The sequence below is a fragment of the Engraulis encrasicolus genome, chromosome 18 (genome assembly GCF_034702125.1).
Source record: "Engraulis encrasicolus isolate BLACKSEA-1 chromosome 18, IST_EnEncr_1.0, whole genome shotgun sequence".
NCBI classification, from domain to species: domain Eukaryota; kingdom Metazoa; phylum Chordata; class Actinopteri; order Clupeiformes; family Engraulidae; genus Engraulis; species Engraulis encrasicolus.
Window position 1 is genome coordinate 3,100,301 of NC_085874.1, and position 18,200 is coordinate 3,118,500.

Sequence of the window (18,200 nt, forward strand, 5' to 3'; positions counted from 1 at the left end):
TAAAGGTCCACTAAGTTAAAAAAACCAAATTTAACAGTGATCTAGTAGTGTTTTCATGTGTCCGGATAGATATCTTACATTTCTGATAGTGATTTGTGCGAAAATGTGCTATTATCTGGAAAACAATATTTCACCGTTATTCAGGACCCAAAGCTCCACCCCTCAAAAAAATAAACACTGCGCGTGATGATTCCATACATTATGATGACGTACGTTTCGGAAGTCATAGCAGCAGCTGATCAAGTTGACAGTAGTATTGGGCGTAGTTCATACAGTATATAGATCGTATTTTAGACCATTTTCTCGTTTACAATTTTCGTCGAGGCTCACCATGCCGATGAGATGTATCATTGCAGGGTGTAGTAACACGTATAAAGACGGGGTAAGTTTTCACCGCTTCCCTAAAGATGAGAGTATCAAGAAGATCTGGATAAAAAAAGTGAGGCTAACTCGGGCAAAATGGACGGGACCGTCACCCTCAAGCTCACTGTGCAGTGAGCACTTCACTGACTCGGACTACGAGGATTCGGGGAGTCATTATTCACAGTTTGGCATGAAAAAGAAAAAAATGTTGAAATCCACAGCAATACCCAACGTATCTCTAAAGCCGCCACTGAAACTCCAGCCACCACCGAGAGCTGTCTGGATGAAGAGGGAGAGGAAGAGGGTAGGTGGTTCGTACATTTATTTTCTCATGTGGGCTTCGATGGAAAATACTGTAGGCCTAAGTGTGGGACATGTTGGGCATTTAACAGAGCACTAGGCTAGTTCAATTGTTGGCGATGGTTTTATGTTGATCATAAATATAACTCTTCAGGCTAGTCGGCTTACTTCGCTCGTGACCCACTGTCCCGCTAAACTGTAGCGCGAGCCATGATCTTGAGGTAATTGTCAAACTCGTCAACAATGTTACAAGATGGTAATAGCATCATCAAAAGTGGCTTGTTGATTGTGTGTACTATTTCTCTCCACACCCTGTTATTACTGAAATTACGTAGCCTACAGAAGGGTCTCCCCATACAGGCTACCTATACAGGTAGCCTGTATGGGGAGAGCCTTCATGAGCTTGTCAACAGTGAAGCCAGCCTACGGCCGTAGTAGCTAAGACAACAGATCGCAAAATGAACAGACTAAACGGCCACGAGTCCCCGTCTTTATTACTTGTTTCGTTACTCATTTTCAGGCGGTCGTCGAAGCACTTGCAGGCATGCAACCCGACCAGGCTCCTCCACTTCAGTCCGAGACGGAACATGAATCGGAATGTAGCAGCTGGATTGAGGTAAACGTCATCTTATTGCAACAGGGATTTGTAGAGTAACCTTGTATGTTACAGTATATCATAGCATGTCCGTTCTGCCTCCCTTCAGCAGAAAGAAAATGTGCCACATCGTGAAAATACTTCATAGCCTATGTTCACTGTGATTACCACATTACTGTAGTGGTTATTTGGACCCAATCATATTCGAATGAAATTGCCTTTGCACTACAGTGTTTTTCAAAAGAATGGTTTGTGTCATTATTATGAATGTTATTGTTCTTTTCCTTTCTGCAACAGCAACCTGACACTAGTGGGCAACAGTGTGCCGGTACCCAGACGTGGGTTCCTACCAGCTGTGCTGGTACCCAAACACAACCTGCCACATTGTACACAAAGCGTGAGTCTATACATGTCCTTATAATGTAGTAGGTAGGCCTACTAGTCATCTTTTACTTTGATTAAACAAGCAAATGCACATGTAGTACTGTTAAAAGAGGACTACATCAGCGGACACATTCATTATGTCATTAGGTGGAAAATGTCAAAGCCATGGCTCATTATTATTGTTATGTATTCGTCTCATTTTCTTTAGGTATCCAAGCGTCAGTACAGACACGTGATGCTTGGACACAATACATTGCACCAGATGTGACTGGGAGGAGCAGCAGGACATTTTGTGACCTGTCAGAGGAGGAAGACGTACAGATGGAAACTGAAGGGGCGAGGCAGGAGGAAGAAGACCTGATGGACAAGGAAGATGCGAGGAAGGAGGAGGAAGGCTCTACCTGTTCAGAATTCATGCCTGACAGTCATTCCAGCTCTGAGTCTTCTGATGGCCAAAGCACGCCTGAGAGACCCACACAAAGGATTAAGAAGTACGTATATAATACTTACCACCAGGTAAAACAATAGCCTTAAAAAAAATATTGTCATGCATTCAACCCTGACAAACTGATTAACTACGTCACAGACGTGTGTGGTTGTAGAATTCTTTTACAGTCTGGGTGTAGAAACATGTAGAGAACTACTACTGAGTGGAAATGCCATGCCATGTTTTTAACTCTATATCCTGTCATTGCAGACAATGTGGAAGAGTTCCTTCAGTCGAAGTGAGGCACAATAGCGTCATTCCTCCCCACGAAGACAATAAGTATATTGTGTTTGAGACAAAGCTCCTGGACCTCTTCAAGCTCTGCCGGGATTGTGGGTCAGGCAATGTCTACATCAGGAAAAGAGTCATGGGCACATTACTTATCATAACTGTTGAGTGTTATTCATGCGACAAATCAAGCAAGTGGGAGAGCCAGCCTTTCTACCAGAATCGCCCAGCAGGAAATTTGCTGTTGTCTGCTGCAACGCTGTTTGCTGGAGGAAGCTGGACGATGATGCGGCGCATCCTTTCGCAGCTGAGACTTGCTTGCATAGCTGACCAGACCTTCTATACCATACAGAGAGAATCCCTGCAACCAGCTATTCAGCGCAGATGGTCGGAGCAACAACAGCAAGTTGTGGGACAGCTGCTGTCGACCGGTGTTCCGCTCGTCATCGCCAGCGATGGACGTGCCGACAGCCCAGGCCACTCTGCCAAATTTGGGGTCTATACGGGACTGGAGGCCACCCTCAACAAGATTGTTGATTTGGAGCTGGTGCAGGTATTATTCGTTTTCACTTGTTGATTTTACAAAATATGCACATATTAACACTGTTCCACCATTTACATATATATATTTGTGTTGATATGTTTTCATTTACCAGAGCAATGAGGTGAAGTCATCCTTCCATATGGAGCTGGAGGGATTTAAAAGACTAGAGGCTTTCCTCACACAGCAAGGGCTACAGATGGGCAAACTGATTACCGATCGTCATCGCCAACTGGCCAAACATGTCAGGGAAAACCTGCCCCATGTCCTGCACACATATGATGTGTGGCATATAGCAAAAGGTAAACAATGTGCATTTTCTTAGTCAAACATTTGCACGAAAACACCAGACAGAAAGTTCAGATTTAGAAATGTACATTATTTCATGTCATTATATCCTTACATATAACTACATCTACATATCCTTTCTACATACAGTGTATTGCATAACTATCCATTGTGCCCTCTAGACATGTTTTATGTCACCTGATTATACATATCTTGTTCTGTACTTTGTCAACAGCTGTACAAAAGAAGGTCCATGCCCTCGCCACACAGAAGAACTGTGATGATCTCCTTGGTTGGGAGAAGAGCATCGGCAACCATGTGTACTGGGTTGCATCTTCAACTCAGGACCAAGAAGAGGAGCTGCGTGGTGCCAAATGGAACTCCTTGGGGAACCATATACTGGGGATCCACTCTGGCCATTCAGACCTATTCCCTACCTGTCTGCATGGAGACCTTCAAGATGAAAGAGACAAGAATTGGCTCAAGCCAGGTAACTGAACTTCATCTATCTTAACCTGTCCCTAACAGGAGTATGTTATGAAATAATATATCCCAAGATCATCTGAGCTTGCCAGGACACCATGGGGAATCTATGTCCATGTGTTTTCGGTATTGTAAAAACATTTTGTGTACTCTTATTCTGCCTAGGCACAAAAGTGGCCGAAAAGTTGGATGACATCATCAGTAACACCACCCTGGTCAAGGACATCAAGAAAATGTCATCAGGTCACCAGACATCATCGCTTGAGTCCTTCCACAGCGTGATCAATCAATTCGCGCCAAAAATGAAATCTTACACCTACCATGGCATCCTCAGCAGGTAGGTTCATAACTGTCACTAATGTTGACCACTCAAAATGTTACTGTTTTCATGCTGGTGATAGAGAATATCACATTCAATATCAATATTAACAGAACCATTGCTTCTTTCCCATCATTTCTACCTCAGGTTTCAATTGGCCGCACTGCACTATAACACCAACAGTGGCCGAGAGCAAGCCAGGACAAGGAAAGGGGACCTTCGCTTCAGCATCCGCAAACCCAAGTACAGGCCGGGGAATGCTTCAGCTAAGCCAATAAAAGAATCATGCAACTACTGTAAGTCAAAGGTGTAAAATATCACCTCTTTTGTGTGTGTGTGTGTGTGAGTGTGCCTGTGTGGGCAGGGGGTGTCACATTTGTCACACATGGGCTTTGTACTGATTAGTTATGTTATTCACACCTAGTGTTACAAAACAGACAACCAACTTAATCTGAGATTCATAATCTTCTTTTCAATGTGTTTTTAAAATGTTTGTACTGTGTAGCCTATGCTGAGCAACTCATGGCTGACGTGGCGGAGCAAGACTTGGACACATCTGTATGTGAAAGACAGCCATCACCACCACCTTTGAGCAGTGGCCATGTGTACCCCCCCAATGAGGAGATCATCCGATGCCATCACAGCCGGTTTTCAAAAGATTGATAATAATTAGAGGTGCACCCCCATCCAAATCTGTCAAGACCCTCGAATAACACAATTTCAATAGTTTCACATACAAGCAAGGTGCCTTTTCAGAAAATAATCTTAATTCATTTTTATTTAATACAAAGCTAACATAATTGCATATTTTTTTTATTTTATTTATGTAATATAACTATTTATATGTATTATCAAGTACATGAATGTAAACCAAACCAACATCTGGGTTCTCTAAAAATATAGAAGTGCATGTCTTCAGAAATGGAGTTAGGGGTATTTGCATCTGAACTCTTCATGTGTTCATGCACAGTTTTGATATCCTCCATGAAAATACACAATGAAAATAAAGAGAATGCATAAATGAGAAGGCGAGTCCATTCTTTTGGCCTGTACTGTAGGTCACAGTGATATTTATTAACTGACTTTTTCAAGACAAGGTCATTACCTGCCCACACACTGGGACGCAAGGTCTCACACTATAGAGTCCTACATTTCCTGGAAGCCTGTTTGTTGACTGGATGGAAAGGTTTGCCGAATCTTGGTGACAGCACAGGATGGGAGGGGCACTCGCACATGGCGGCCTAGAAATTGCCAGCACCACCTCACCAACTGCCGATAAGCAGTATGTCTGAGTTTTCTGTACAAAAAAAGAAATATAATGTAGAAAGTGTGCCTTCATCAGAAATAGGTAATTTGGTGTTACAGCAGTTATTCAATTTACTTGTGTGTGTGTGTGTGTGCTGTTAATAATAATAATAATAATAATAATAATGTTACTACTGAAGCCTTAAGCTGAACTCCATAGTCTAGCAGTGTTTCCCAACCAGGGGTACGTGTACCACTAGGGGTACGCGAGCACATTGCAGGGTGGACTTGGAAAAGTGTTATTATTATAACAAATGTATGGAGCAGCCACATCAGGACTGAGAAAATGATAAAGAAAATCGATTAGGGGGTACTCATGGGACAACTAAGATGCTTAGGGGGTACGCAAGACAAAAAAGGTTGGGAAACACTGGTCTATAGGCCTATGAAATCTCTGCAATTTCGAGATTGGCAACTCTATATGAAAATGGGAGATAACTTACTCATTTTCAGAAGGGTCCTGTCGAGCAAGCCCACCATATTGCTGCATATATTGGTAGTGGGCTGTCTCCAGGACCCATCTGTCCAGGCAGACTGACTGAAATCCAGGATGTTCTGTAATGCACTGTAGCTGTGCATTGTGCCTGCAGTTGTGTGCGTCGGTTTTCGCGGCCACTTCGGGGATCTCACTGCAGCACACCGACTCAACTGAAGTTGGCATCGCCACACAGGCAGAGCATGTGCACCTGTCACGGAGTAGACGTGTAACAAATCAGGACATTGACATCTTTTGTGCTACACCTTTCATGACACCTGAATCACATTGCAGAAATAAACATAACAAGTAATGATGTAATCACACGATATTCAAATATGTAGGGTTGTGAGTCATGTAATGGCAAACTCTATTGCCTTTTCACAAAAGTACTTGGTGGGACTGTATGGTGTATCTACCTAGCCTACAGGGGCGCTGCATTATGGCTTGTAATTACGCACACGGCAGAATAAGAATGAATGAAGTAAAGTGAAGTTCATGTACATTTCTCCTCCGTGCTTTGTTTACATTTCTACTTCTAAGTATACAACAGACTGGTAGCCCGATTGTAGTCTATTAGAGTACAGCACAGTCTCATTTTAATTTTCTAAATGAGACGGTGCTGTCTGTCGTTGTCCAGCGGTAGCATACCCGTTGAGACAAATACTAGTTCTGTCCCGAGTCTACGTGTAAGAGGTATTGCGATGCTCCTCTGGGCAACTAGTCAATCCGGTTCAGGCTGCAAAGCGCCAATGAGTTTAGGTGACAACTACAAAACACGCTGCAGCTTTCCACGTAGTAGTCGTATGCTACTTCATCGGCACCACGACTGATTTCTAGCCCAATTATTAGCCTTGTATAGGCAACAAATAGCATTGCTATCATCTGCTAAAAACAAGCACAAAAGGAAGGGAAATAAGGAAGGGAAATGACAGTCAACGTTCATAAACGAAATTAAATAGTTTATACATCGCCAACACTACCTCGTTTATTGACACTGTTTCAGCATGTATTCATTTTCTCTTCACATTGACACACCAGTAGTAAGACACTGAAATGAGGACATTATTGTAGCCTACCAATTGATGTGCCCCAACCGAGCACTGCCGTTGTCTCCTGTGGCCTCCATGCCCGTTTCACACACTTGTACCCCATCCTCCCGCGCCAGGGGTTCATATAAATACGGTTGTACACCTCGGGGAACAAATAAATCATCTTGGTCACTACTGCCGGGACTGGATGACAAGTCGTCCATAATGGTTGCCTTCAGATCAACTCAGTACTCGAGTCGCATGCGCAGCGCGTCACTATTAGCAAGTATCCAACCCCACACTAAAACTACATTATCTAAAATATAAACAAAAAATGAAAAAGGATACATTCATGGAGTAGGCCCTAATACTTATTGTGAAACACTAAATAAAAAAACAGACTCTATTCACTTTATTTCGATCAGTAGACCTAATGCCATTTCAACACAAGATGGCGTTATTGAGATAGGCTTCGGTCTGCATGTCTTCCGAAATGTACGTCACGTTCTGTTGTCCAATCAGAAAGGCGTATTTTATAACTTCCCTAAAAAATACGATTTTGACAAATACAACTTTCTCACTTTACTCAAAGTTTGAGTTTGTGTATATTAGGTAAGAAAAAACGTATAGAGAACTTTAATTTTGTTAACTTAGTGGACCTTTAAGCAGTGGCCCAGCCTTGATTTGCTGGCTGCAAAATCAGTGCAAAAGCCGTTTTCCCTGATTAATATCGGAATCCAAACCACAGCCCTACAGAGAAGTGCTTACACGCTAATGGTGTACAAGCGGCGTGCCTCTCTCTCTCTCTCTCTCTCTCTCTCTCTCTCTCTCTCTCTCTCTCTCTCTCTCTTTCTCTCTCTCTCTCTCTTTCTCTTTCTCTTTCTCTCTCTCTCTCTCTCTCTCTCTCTCTCTCTCTCATGAATACTTGATGGCTTTACCATTAAGCAACAAGAAAAGCCAGTTTGTCTGGAAAGGAATTAAATAGTGCATCAAGTGGCAGACTTCAGTTACTCCTCACTCACTCTAAAGTTGCTTCACTGCCCTTTAAATTGCTGTGGGTTTTTTGTTATTTTTTTTAGGTTTGACTCCTCAAACTCTGATTCCAAAGCACTTGGCTTGTTCCCCCATTATGTATCTTAGTCCAGTCACCTTTCATCAATCCACTATGCCCTGTCCCTGAAATAGCTGAAGGCCACCATATTGGCTGGAGGAGGTGGCGATGGAGGGAGGCCTGCCATCTTCAAGAGAGAGGGCTGTATTATTAAATATCAGATCCATGTCCTGTGGATCAGCAGTGTCACGACAGGACAGGACAGCACAGGACAGGAGGAATGGGATGGGGATCTGTAAAGGGAATCAGTTTGAGGGGAGGATGATGATGATGACAATAATGTGCGTGACCAGGGCGGACAAGTTCTTCTGACACAGCCAAACGCTTGACACTACTGCACTGCAGTAACGAATGCTTCTCCCCTTCCTATGTCTATTTTACTCTTGTGAGACTGTGTGTGTGTGTGTGTGTGTGTGTGTGTGTGTGTGTGTGTGTGTGTGCGTGCGTGTGTGTGTGTGTGTGTGTGTGTGTGTGTGTGTGTGTGTGTGTGTGTGTGTGTGTGTGTGTGTGTGTGTGTGTGTGTGTGTGTGTGTGTGTGAGACTGTGTGTGTGTGTGTGTGTGTGTGCGTGGTAGTGAGAGAGAGAGAGAGAATGACAGTAAGTGTGTGTGTGCGTGAGTTGGACAAGTGCAAACAGGGGGATTGTATTTCCATGGTAATGGAATGGCCTGATGGTGGATTAACAGCTGTTGATCAAGCATCCTCACAAAATTGGGTGTGTTCTTTGCAGTGATTGGTGTTTCTTGTGGTGTGTAGCAGAGGAAAAAGAGGAGTGAACTAGCTACTCAAACACTTATTTTCCCTGTTTTTATTGGTTTTGTTTTGTTGTTTGTTTTTTGTTGTTTTTGCCTGCCAATGGGTAGCTGAAGGCAAAAATAATGAAGTTGCCTTAAAAACATTTCATACATTTAAAAATACGTTTTTTCTTTTTCTGTCTGGTTTGCTTTATGAGAAACTCATTGTCTCCCAAATTGCCTTATGTTCATTTTCTATGCATAGCCACGTCCTTGTGGATTGTGTTTATTTCAAGCAAGGGAGGTTCGTTTCGATCTTTTTTCCCCCTTGGGACACGACTCAAGAATGTCCACATACCTGTTTATCGTTCATCTTAAATACTTTTTTCAGTGACTGTGATGTTATTACAAGAATTGAGAAGGAAAAAAAGAAAATGTCAGTGCACCTAATTGTATGTTGTTTCATTTGTTGCATTTCCGAGACGATGGTGGGGGAAAAAAAATAATTCATAAAGCAAAGTTGCCGTTGTACGGTGCTTGCCCATACATGGAATGGAGCAAAACATGTTGTTCTTCCCATTCAGTTCCATTTCACTGCTTTTACTTTTCCTTTCCCTCTGTACATTGTGATGGGTGTGAAAATAGTATTTTAATATTTGTATAAAGTTTAATTTAATTCTACAATGCGTGTGTGTATATAACTATTTCTAATAAAAGCTTTCTTTTGAAGTTTGAGGCACCTTGCATCTTTGTTTTTTTATATCCTTTTCCAAAAGACCCCATTTAGGTGTGTATGTGTGTCTGTCTGCGCCACTCATGGATGTTGTAGCAAATCAAGGAATTAATTGTTAAGTTATTGTGCTTGTATTTTGCTCCCTAGGACATGTTCATAGGCTTACCTTGGGTGGGCTGCAGCTCTAAAGGACAATTTAAAAAACCTTGCCAAATATTGCTAAATTTCTGCAATAATTGGTAATGTAGCAATCTGGCGGAGGAGGTCCCATCTTTACCCCTCAGAAGCCTACGTCTAACTGCCCATTCTGACCTTGGCCTATGATTTTACACTGTGTGATGTAACGCATAGTAGGATGATTCTGATCAGTCCTTGCCGACTCCTATGTAAATCCAGCACTATTTGGATCTGCAATGCTGCCCTACTGATGAGATCAAACTGAAAGTGTGTGTGTGAGTGTGTGTGTGTGTGTGTGTGTGTGTGTGTGTGTGTGTGTGTGTGTGTGTGTGTGTGTGTGTGTGTGTGTGAGAGAGAGAGAGAGAGAGAGAGAGAGAGAGAGAGAGAGAGAGAGAGAGAGAGAGAGAGAGAGAGAGAGAGACAGAGAGAGAGAGAGAGAGAGAGAGAGAGAGAGAGAGAGCGAGCGCGCGCTTGAGGCAATGCAACATCACAAGCAAGTAGCAGTAGGCTACAGCACCAGCAAGGGTACTGTGTTTATTTGTCCCGTGGCGCTATCTAGTGGCTGTTTTTAGATCACTTTGGCGTTTGGCCGATCTACAGAAAGTAACTTTATTATACACCAGGCAGAATACTAACCAATAGTCGACAACAATACCACTGAATGTTCAAACAATTTAGGGTAAAAGAAAAAGAAGTAGATGCACTTTTAGAGAGTGGCGTTTGTCTCATTTCTATTGAAATGTTCAGTTGTAGGATGCAAGACCAAGTAGGCCCTAATAACACCTCACCTCAAGTCATAATAATAATAATAATAATAATAATAATAATAATAATATTTAAATAAATAAAAACGCTACTTTACTACAAGTCCATAATCCTTTGCACACGTCTTTGTCAGGTTTCATGAGTGTTCTTCTGCAGGATGCATGCATGTGTGTTCGATTTCTATTTGAGGAGCCTGAGTGGTGGACGAGTCCATTGACATACGGTATGTGTTAATGGTAGCCTACATCTTGAATATGTGCCATAAGTCCGCGAGGATAACATTCATGCATTTAAGACTGTTAAAATGCAATTAAAATGTTCACTGACAAAGCTGACACATTCTCCCCCACCTCCAGAGAGCAAACGTTTGTTACATTGTGGTGTATGAAATGCTAATGTGGCTGGCCCCAGATCAGTGGTAGGCGCCTCAAATGCCCTTGCACTGTTGAAGCAAAAAACAGACACCATTTTGTATTCTCGTGCGGCAAGGAGGTCTGGCTGCATTGTTAGTAGGTGTGTATATGGTTTATATGTCATCCCTTCTCAAATCAGTATTTCTAAAACGTTGAAAGGTGACTAGCAGATAAATATCTACACAGTTAACATGTGACGGTAGTATTCAATGTTTACCTGCCAAATCGGACTGACATTCTCTGGCTACGACTCGTCGTGTGAAAATTACAGTGCTAACCTCACTCGTGTCGTTGGAAAGCTAACGCTGGTTGTTTTGAGGTATAATTTGTTTATTGACGCGTTAGTGACTGCTCGTTACGAACAGCAAACGTTAACATTCACGTACCAGTGTTTGTTGCAATTAAATGCAGGCAATGAAAATTGCGAGGAAATGGGTCGAGGTGGTTAGCTGTAGCGAGCTAACGACAAGTAGGTTACCAGCTGTGTGCAAGCTAATGGCGTGTTTATTTACGGCCAGTGATGCTGCAGCGTTTTTTCCAAACGAGTCAGCATCTTCTTATGGTCGTTGGACCATGCATATCATGTAAATCGGGTCACCCTTGCGTATTCAAACGTTTTATTGTGTCATTGTATTCCCTAGGTGATTAACCAGTATTGTATCGTGAAAATGAACGGGTGTCGCATCTTCATTGGCCGGCTGAATCCCTCAGCCAGGGAGAAGGATGTAGAGCGCTTCTTCAAAGGATATGGCAGAATCCGCGACATTGATCTGAAGAGGGGGTTCGGTTTTGTGGTAAGAATTTGTCGCAAGATATACATTTTTCTGACCAGGTTTTCAAGTTAGTGTGCTACTTCTCCGTGGCACCTCCATTTACAGCAATTATAATGCACAGTTAATATCCCTTATCTGGCTGACACAATGGAGGGAAAGCCATTCTTCCAAGCCATGATACAGGGTGTCCTTTTAAATGATGATGCTCTACTTACCCTACAGGAATTTGACGACCCCAGAGATGCTGAAGATGCTGTTTATGAACTTGACGGCAAAGAGCTTTGCAATGAAAGGTAAGATGATTCTCCAATCTCCACCCATTTAACATATCGGTGGTCGGGATCAGCATCGCCTATGTTCATTGTGATCTCTAGCTATTGTGTCAACACTGGGAACTGTGGTGCAGTGATGCACCTGAATCAAGACTGTGAGACTTTAATAAATGTAAAATTGTGTTGTAAATGTGTGCATTTTCTTTGATTGGTATGTATTTGTACTTATTGCACATATTATTGCACATATCATTTAACCCCTGGCATGCATGTATTGCGTCTTTGTTTATCTTTTGTTATAATTATGTAATTGTTTGCTCTCTATACACTTGAGAGAGAGAAAGAGAGCAACAAGAAGAAACCCTGTGTTTTGTTTGCCTGCAGAGTGACCATTGAGCATGCTCGCGTGCGCCTGCGAGGGGGGAGGGGACGCGGCGGCGGAGGCAGTGGTGGTGGCGGCCGCTTCCCACCGCGCTACGGCCGAGGCTCTCAGGATAGCCGTAGGTAAGGTCAAAGGTCGAAACCCACCCTAGCTCTGCTATCGTTCCCACTGCAGTACTGCTAGCATTCACACCGTAGCGCTAGCACCCTCCTAAACCTCTAATGGATTTAGCATAATGGATTTAACACCTTTTAAAACTGCTGAAGGGCAAACTAGTTTCGCCAGTCCCTGAGCAGATGAGGGCAATAAAATCAGCATACAACACTCACATATACACATGCACACAATGTCAACTAAAATGTAGAAAAGGGGGTTGTTGCCTGATATGCTTAGTATGGAAACACTAAACCTAAAAGCATAATCAACCTACTGCCTCTTTTCTTAGAAGGGCACTAATCATTGGGTTATATTCAAGCCATGACATACTTGAGTCAATTAATGTCAACTATTCTTGCCCTTATTGTTACTGGGGTAGGTCTTGGGGCACTGTATCAAAAATATTTCTTTAAAAAAATGTTCACCAAATATAATTGTGTGTGTGCGTGTTGTGTTGTGTTTTCCAGTCGGAACCCCCCTCCTATGCGCACCGAGAACCGGCTCATAGTGGAGAACCTGTCGTCCAGAATCAGCTGGCAGGTGAGCCTGGCCCTCGGCGCAGTAGATACATCCTAAATGTTACATGTCTTCAAATGCACTGTTGATGAATTCAAGCAATGAGTAAAAGACCACAATTGAGAGACCACCAGTGTCAACAATCAGTCAGTCAATCAAACAAACAAGAAATTCATGTAAAATCATCATGCAGTGACTTTTTTTAAAAGTAATCGAGTAAAATCAAGTCACAGAGCCGAAATTTAAGCCTGTTGTTAAAGTGAAAAAAATGAAGTTAATTGGTGTCTTAATAGACTCTTGTAGCTGAGCCTGCCGCACTGACCTTGTAATAATTCACTCATCCAAGTCAGTGTGTGCTTAGATTGAAATTGGACATGAGAAGAAGAGAAATCAATCAATCATCCCAGTGGCTTTTTAACTCTGTTTTAACCAATTGTTCACCCCTCTATTTGCCAGCTTGACTGTTGTGTCGTATGGAAGAGCTCGCTAAGGGTGGAGTAAGCCCCTTCAGGGTCCTTCTGTGCGGTGTGTGACTCGAGACAGAGAGAGAGAGCCAAGTCGTACCAGGCAGTGTGGTGTGTTGCCCCTCCCCACTCCCGCTCCTAGTGGTGCCTGCTGTTGGTGGTCGTATGGTGGTCTCGCTCGCTTTGGGAAAAGGCCCGGCCGCTCGGCCTGCCACCTCTGGCTCTCGAGCCCGCTGGGCTGATCTGATCTGGCTGCCCGTCACCTCACATCGTGCCTCCCCTCGCACCCACCCCCTCCGCCTGCCTACCAGCGGAGACGCGCAGAGAGAGAGCTATCGAGAGTGAAAAGAGAGAGAGCGAGAGGGGTGGAGGGCTGTGCGTGCCTGGCAGTCACTGTCGCGGCCGGTTGGCGGGCTGGCGAGCGAGAGACAAAGCGAGCAGAGCGGGCAGAGAGAGAGGGGAGAGCGCAAACAGATCGGGGTGTCGAGCCGGGCGCTCGGGCGCTGGCGTGTGTGATCGAGGCGTTCGGTAAATTGAGAGGCTTCGATCGATATCTGCTTCCTTCCTTCCTTCCCAACCATCCACACCAACCCAACCACCACCAGACCTCAACATACCTACCTACCTGCTCCCTTACACCCCTACACTTCCCTCCTACCCTCAACCCTACCTCCCTCACCCTCCACCCCACTCCGTCCAATCCTTTCCTCCACACACATCTCTCCACTCCACCACCTCTTCCCCCACCCTACACATCCTTCCCTTCGCTGGTGGTTCCGCCAAAAAATCCCCCATGAGCGAGACCCCTCCAGGTGGCCGAAGCTAATTCAGCAGCGGTGTGATGATGGTCATGATGATGATGGTGGTGATGATGATGTAATGGTCTCGGAGAGGCCCAGTGGCCCTGTCCGAAGGGCCCCTCAGGTATTAGTTTCCAGGTATTATTTCTCTTCCAAACCCCTGCTGTTCCCATGGGGCCACAGCCAGGGCGGGGCATCTGGGGGAGGCGCCCTTGCCTCCTGTCCTGTCCTGTACTGTCCAATGAAATGGCCAGGGGGCTCTTGTTACAGTTACAGCTACAGCAGGCTGCTCCTAATCAGATCTTTTCTGCTGGTCTCTGTAAAGAAACACTGCACATCAATGGGGAAATACAAGGTGCCGGGTCCAAAAATGTCACTTTTTTATATTTGGAGGTTGCCACCACCCCGTGGTTGTTGTGATTTTTGGAATGTTGACTAAAGATTGCTTTATAATAGCAAGTCGACTTTGTGGGTTTTTTCCCTGTTTTTTTGTGCAAGAGTGGAATGACTGCCATAATATAGAACTTAATATTTAATGACTATTTTTGACACCTTATTTTCTTTTTGTGTTACTGAGTGCTGACTTTTTAAAAAATCTGGACATTTTTGGACCCTCTCCATTCCCCTCTGTGGTAGTCTTTGAGTAGAAGTACTTTTGTTCCTAACCAAACTCTTTCTCTCCTGTTGTAAATATTGTGCATTGAGATTGGCTTTATTGGTGTGTTGGGGGTTTGGTGTTGGCTCACTGGTGGTCTTCTGTGTGTAGGACCTGAAGGACTTCATGAGGCAAGCTGGTGAAGTGACTTTTGCTGACGCCCACCGCCCAAAGCTCAATGAAGGGTGAGCATTGTCTTTTTAAATGTCTGAAATGGAGACCGACCGATCGATCGGCCGGCTGGTTTATTCGGACGATTTTTGGAGGTCTGATGCATCTTCAAGCTTCAAAAACAAGTCTATTAGCTCTTTGACGGTCCTCCGTTATCTTATTGTAACATCCGTCTGTGAACAACTCCTGTTGCTACCATTTAATGTCATTGATCTTTATCGTTTCCATTTGTGCCCACAGTGTTGTTGAGTTTGCATCGTCAAGTGATCTGAAAAACGCCCTAGAAAAACTGTCTGGCAAAGAGATTAATGGGAGGAAAATCCGTCTCATTGAGGCCAACAAAAAGAGGTAGGATTGTCCTCTGAACATGGAAAGCACTACTACGCCATTATTCAAATAAATGGTCACTCATGAGTTAAGTGCATCAGTCATATCTGACTCTCTCTTGCTCTCTCTGTCCTCTCTGTGTCTTTCTCTCTCTCCCTCTCCTCTCTCTGTTTCCCCCTTTCCCTCTCCTCTCTGTGTCTTTCTCTCTCTCTCTCTCTCCCTCCTCCTCTTCTCTCTACATCTTTCTCTCTTCCTCTTCTCTGTTCTGTCTCTCCACTATCTCTGTCTCTCCCTCTCCTCTCTCTCTGTTTTTCTGTCTTGTCCCTCCTCTCCGTCTTTCTCTCTCCCTCTCCTCTCTGTCTTTCTCTTTTCCCCTCCCTCTCCTCTCTATTTATCTATCTTCTCCCTCCTCTCTGTCTTTCTCTCTTCCTCTCCCTCTCTTCTCTGTCTCTTCCTCTCCCTCTCTCTCTCCCTCTCCTCCCTGTCTTCCTGTCTTCCTCTCCCCCTCTTCTCCCTCCTCCTCCAGGTCCAGGTCTCGTTCCCGCTCTGAGAGCTCGTCTCGTTCTCGTTCTCGTGGTCGTTCTCCGTCGCGGTCCCGCTCTCGCTCCCGCAGCAGGAAGTCTTACCGCTCTCGTTCCAGGAGCCGATCCCGCTCGGCCAGCCCCTCCCCTGCCCCCGCCCGTCCCAAGGAGTCTTCCTCCTCCTCCTCCTCCAAGCGGCCCGCCCGTGCTGAGTCGGGCTCCCCTCCCAGCCCCGCTCCGCAGCCCCGGGCACCCCCCTCCCCTGCCCGCTCCCGCTCCCGCTCCAGGTCTCGCTCCCGATCACGTTCCCGCTCCCGTTCCCGTTCTCTCTCCCCATCCTCTGACAGCCGACACTAAGTGGCATGAGCACATTCAGATACACGTGGTCAAAATCACATGCTGAAGCTCTCACACACATGCATTCACATAACACACACACACACACACACTTGACATCGCCCATGCTAGCCCTGTTTGGTGGGTGTTTCCTGTGAACAGCGGTTTATTACGACCCCCAACCCCCAGTCTTTTCCTTCATGTGTACCACTCATCTACCAGCAGTCTGATCAAACAGTGTTCGGATTTGTGTTCACCCTTTTTATCTGTTTAAAAAAAATCGTTGCCCATGACCTGAGGTCCCATAGACAGTGAGAGAAGTAGCGGGCACTACAAAAGACAAGACGGTTGCGCTCAAATCGTATGTATTTGTTTTTTTGTTTTGTTTTTCATATTTTATCATGGGAGTGGCGTTTTTTTTCTCTTTGGCTTCTGAACAGTGGCACTCCTTTGCTGGTTGTGAAACTGTTGCAAGGCTCTTTGTGGTCCTCCTTCCTCCATGCTGTTAGCCCTAGTCATCTACATGCTCCCTACTAGGTGTTTAGCACAAAAAGGGAACTGTCGCAAAAGGTTTGGTGATTCAGATTCGAGCCGTATGTGGTGAGTATCCTTGTCTTTTTTTATTTTCTATTGCCCTCATTTTACCATTTTCCTTTATTAAAATTTCTCATACGTTTTTTTATGTTTGGTAACGTGCCAGTATGGACAGTTATTAAAAAAAGAAAGAAATTGAAACTGGTGAAAAATGCTTGTTTGTGTATAGACAAATTAAGTTGTTTTTTTGTTTGTTTTTTTATGCCTTGCTTCTTGGGAAATGCATTACGTTTTGACATGATGTGTCCTCTTGTAAAGTGTATTTTGGAGTCTCTTTTTTTCTAGTAAGATGATCAAGGTTTAAACTTAAGTCCCTTGCCATCGGAGCATGTGGTGGCTGTTAGGACCTCCTCGTAAAGGGCGGTGAGAGAGGGAGGTCTGTTTCCAGACACTGGTGGAACTCATGGTGAGATGGAACTCTCTTTGAGGGGAGGTGCTGTTGTCAGGAGCGTTTTCTCTGTCACACACATTAGACCAGACTCTTCAAAATCAGGCACCTCTACATTATGTACATCACAATATGGGCCACTGGTATTGGTGTTTCTGAGAGAGATCAGGGCTCTTCCTTGATCACATGTGTGAAGATGAGCTGCCCTTTAAGTTACCTAGGCTGTGGATATTTTTGATTGGCTACCACTGCTGTATTGGATTCAAAGAGTGTGTGAAGAGAATGCTCTCAAACATCAGGGGTTTTATTTTACTTTTTATTTTGTTTTAACGTTTATCTTACCCCACCCCTGTTAAAGTTTGTCCTGTTAGCCTCACTCAGGTTTGGGATATTTGGTTCAGTTTATTAACTGATCTAATATGTACATATATCTGTATCTGGTATTTCACAAATAAAGAACTCCGTTATTACAACACTTGACTAGTGTCACTTTCATTTGCATTGATTTTATTTCATAAACAAACTTGATGCATGAGAGCATAGAGTAGAACAAGTACATAAAATTCATCTTTTAAATCAAGCATGTATTACATGCAGTGAAACTAGGGATGCAAACGATTACCTGTAATGAACTTTCATCGATGAATGCGTTAATCGATTAAAAAACCATTAGTCGCAAAAAATAGCCAATTCAACCGTACAAGAGACCCATGTGATTGGGCATGTGAAGAGGGGTGTGAATTTGGGAATATTCAAATCCCCTTTGGATTAAAGAGTTTAAATAGAACTCATCTAAATAGAGCCTTTTTGTCCCATTTTTTTATTTGAATTTTTAGATTTAGTACTTTTTTTTCCGAGAAACATTGCATCCCTAAGTAAAACAGGAATCTAGGTGGCAATATTACCGTACTATAATAGTTACAAAAAAGTTTTTTACAGTAGAGGTTTGGTGTACACTTCAATTGTGTGAATCAATCCAAGGCACTATTATTGGATATCACAGTACACCTCATCACATTTATATGAAATCCAGGGCAAAATGCCTATTTAAAGCGATGGTTCGGAGTAGAATCACCCTAATGCCATTTGAACCGTGACACCCATCCACCTTTAC

General features: G+C 43.9%; 2 protein-coding genes across 3 annotated transcripts; both read left to right on the top strand.

Annotated features, from left to right (window-relative positions):
• Positions 1-2: 2 nt before the first annotated feature.
• LOC134468743 (uncharacterized) lies at positions 3-5,364 on the top strand. The gene is made up of 10 exons (XM_063222617.1): positions 3-667; positions 1,184-1,279; positions 1,556-1,655; positions 1,851-2,133; positions 2,340-2,910; positions 3,014-3,200; positions 3,422-3,676; positions 3,835-4,006; positions 4,136-4,284; positions 4,494-5,364. The coding sequence occupies exons 1-10, from the start codon at positions 332-334 to the stop codon at positions 4,649-4,651; spliced, it is 2,307 nt and encodes a 768-aa protein (XP_063078687.1). The 5' UTR covers positions 3-331; the 3' UTR covers positions 4,652-5,364.
• A 5,153-nt stretch (positions 5,365-10,517) lies between these two features.
• Positions 10,518-17,559, top strand: srsf5b (serine and arginine rich splicing factor 5b). 2 transcript variants are annotated; one of them, XM_063222806.1, is made up of 8 exons: positions 10,518-10,541; positions 11,373-11,525; positions 11,727-11,797; positions 12,161-12,280; positions 12,782-12,854; positions 14,861-14,934; positions 15,161-15,268; positions 15,774-17,559. In XM_063222806.1, the coding sequence occupies exons 2-8, from the start codon at positions 11,400-11,402 to the stop codon at positions 16,123-16,125; spliced, it is 924 nt and encodes a 307-aa protein (XP_063078876.1). In that variant the 5' UTR covers positions 10,518-10,541; positions 11,373-11,399; the 3' UTR covers positions 16,126-17,559. The 2 variants fall into 2 exon arrangements, with proteins under 2 accessions (XP_063078876.1, XP_063078875.1); XM_063222805.1 differs by lacking the exon at positions 10,518-10,541 and adding an exon at positions 10,751-10,831.
• Positions 17,560-18,200: the final 641 nt, after the last annotated feature.

Coding starts and splice junctions, on each gene's coding strand:
- srsf5b (XM_063222806.1), top strand. CDS start 11,400: ATGAACGGGTGTCGCATCTTCATTGGCCGGCTGAATCCCTCAGCCAGG. Junction 11,798..12,160: donor AAAGAGCTTTGCAATGAAAG/GTAAGATGATTC, acceptor GTTTGCCTGCAG/AGTGACCATTGAGCATGCTC. Junction 12,281..12,781: donor GGCTCTCAGGATAGCCGTAG/GTAAGGTCAAAG, acceptor TGTGTTTTCCAG/TCGGAACCCCCCTCCTATGC.
- LOC134468743 (XM_063222617.1), top strand. CDS start 332: ATGCCGATGAGATGTATCATTGCAGGGTGTAGTAACACGTATAAAGAC. Junction 668..1,183: donor TGAAGAGGGAGAGGAAGAGG/GTAGGTGGTTCG, acceptor ACTCATTTTCAG/GCGGTCGTCGAAGCACTTGC. Junction 3,201..3,421: donor TGTGTGGCATATAGCAAAAG/GTAAACAATGTG, acceptor CTTTGTCAACAG/CTGTACAAAAGAAGGTCCAT.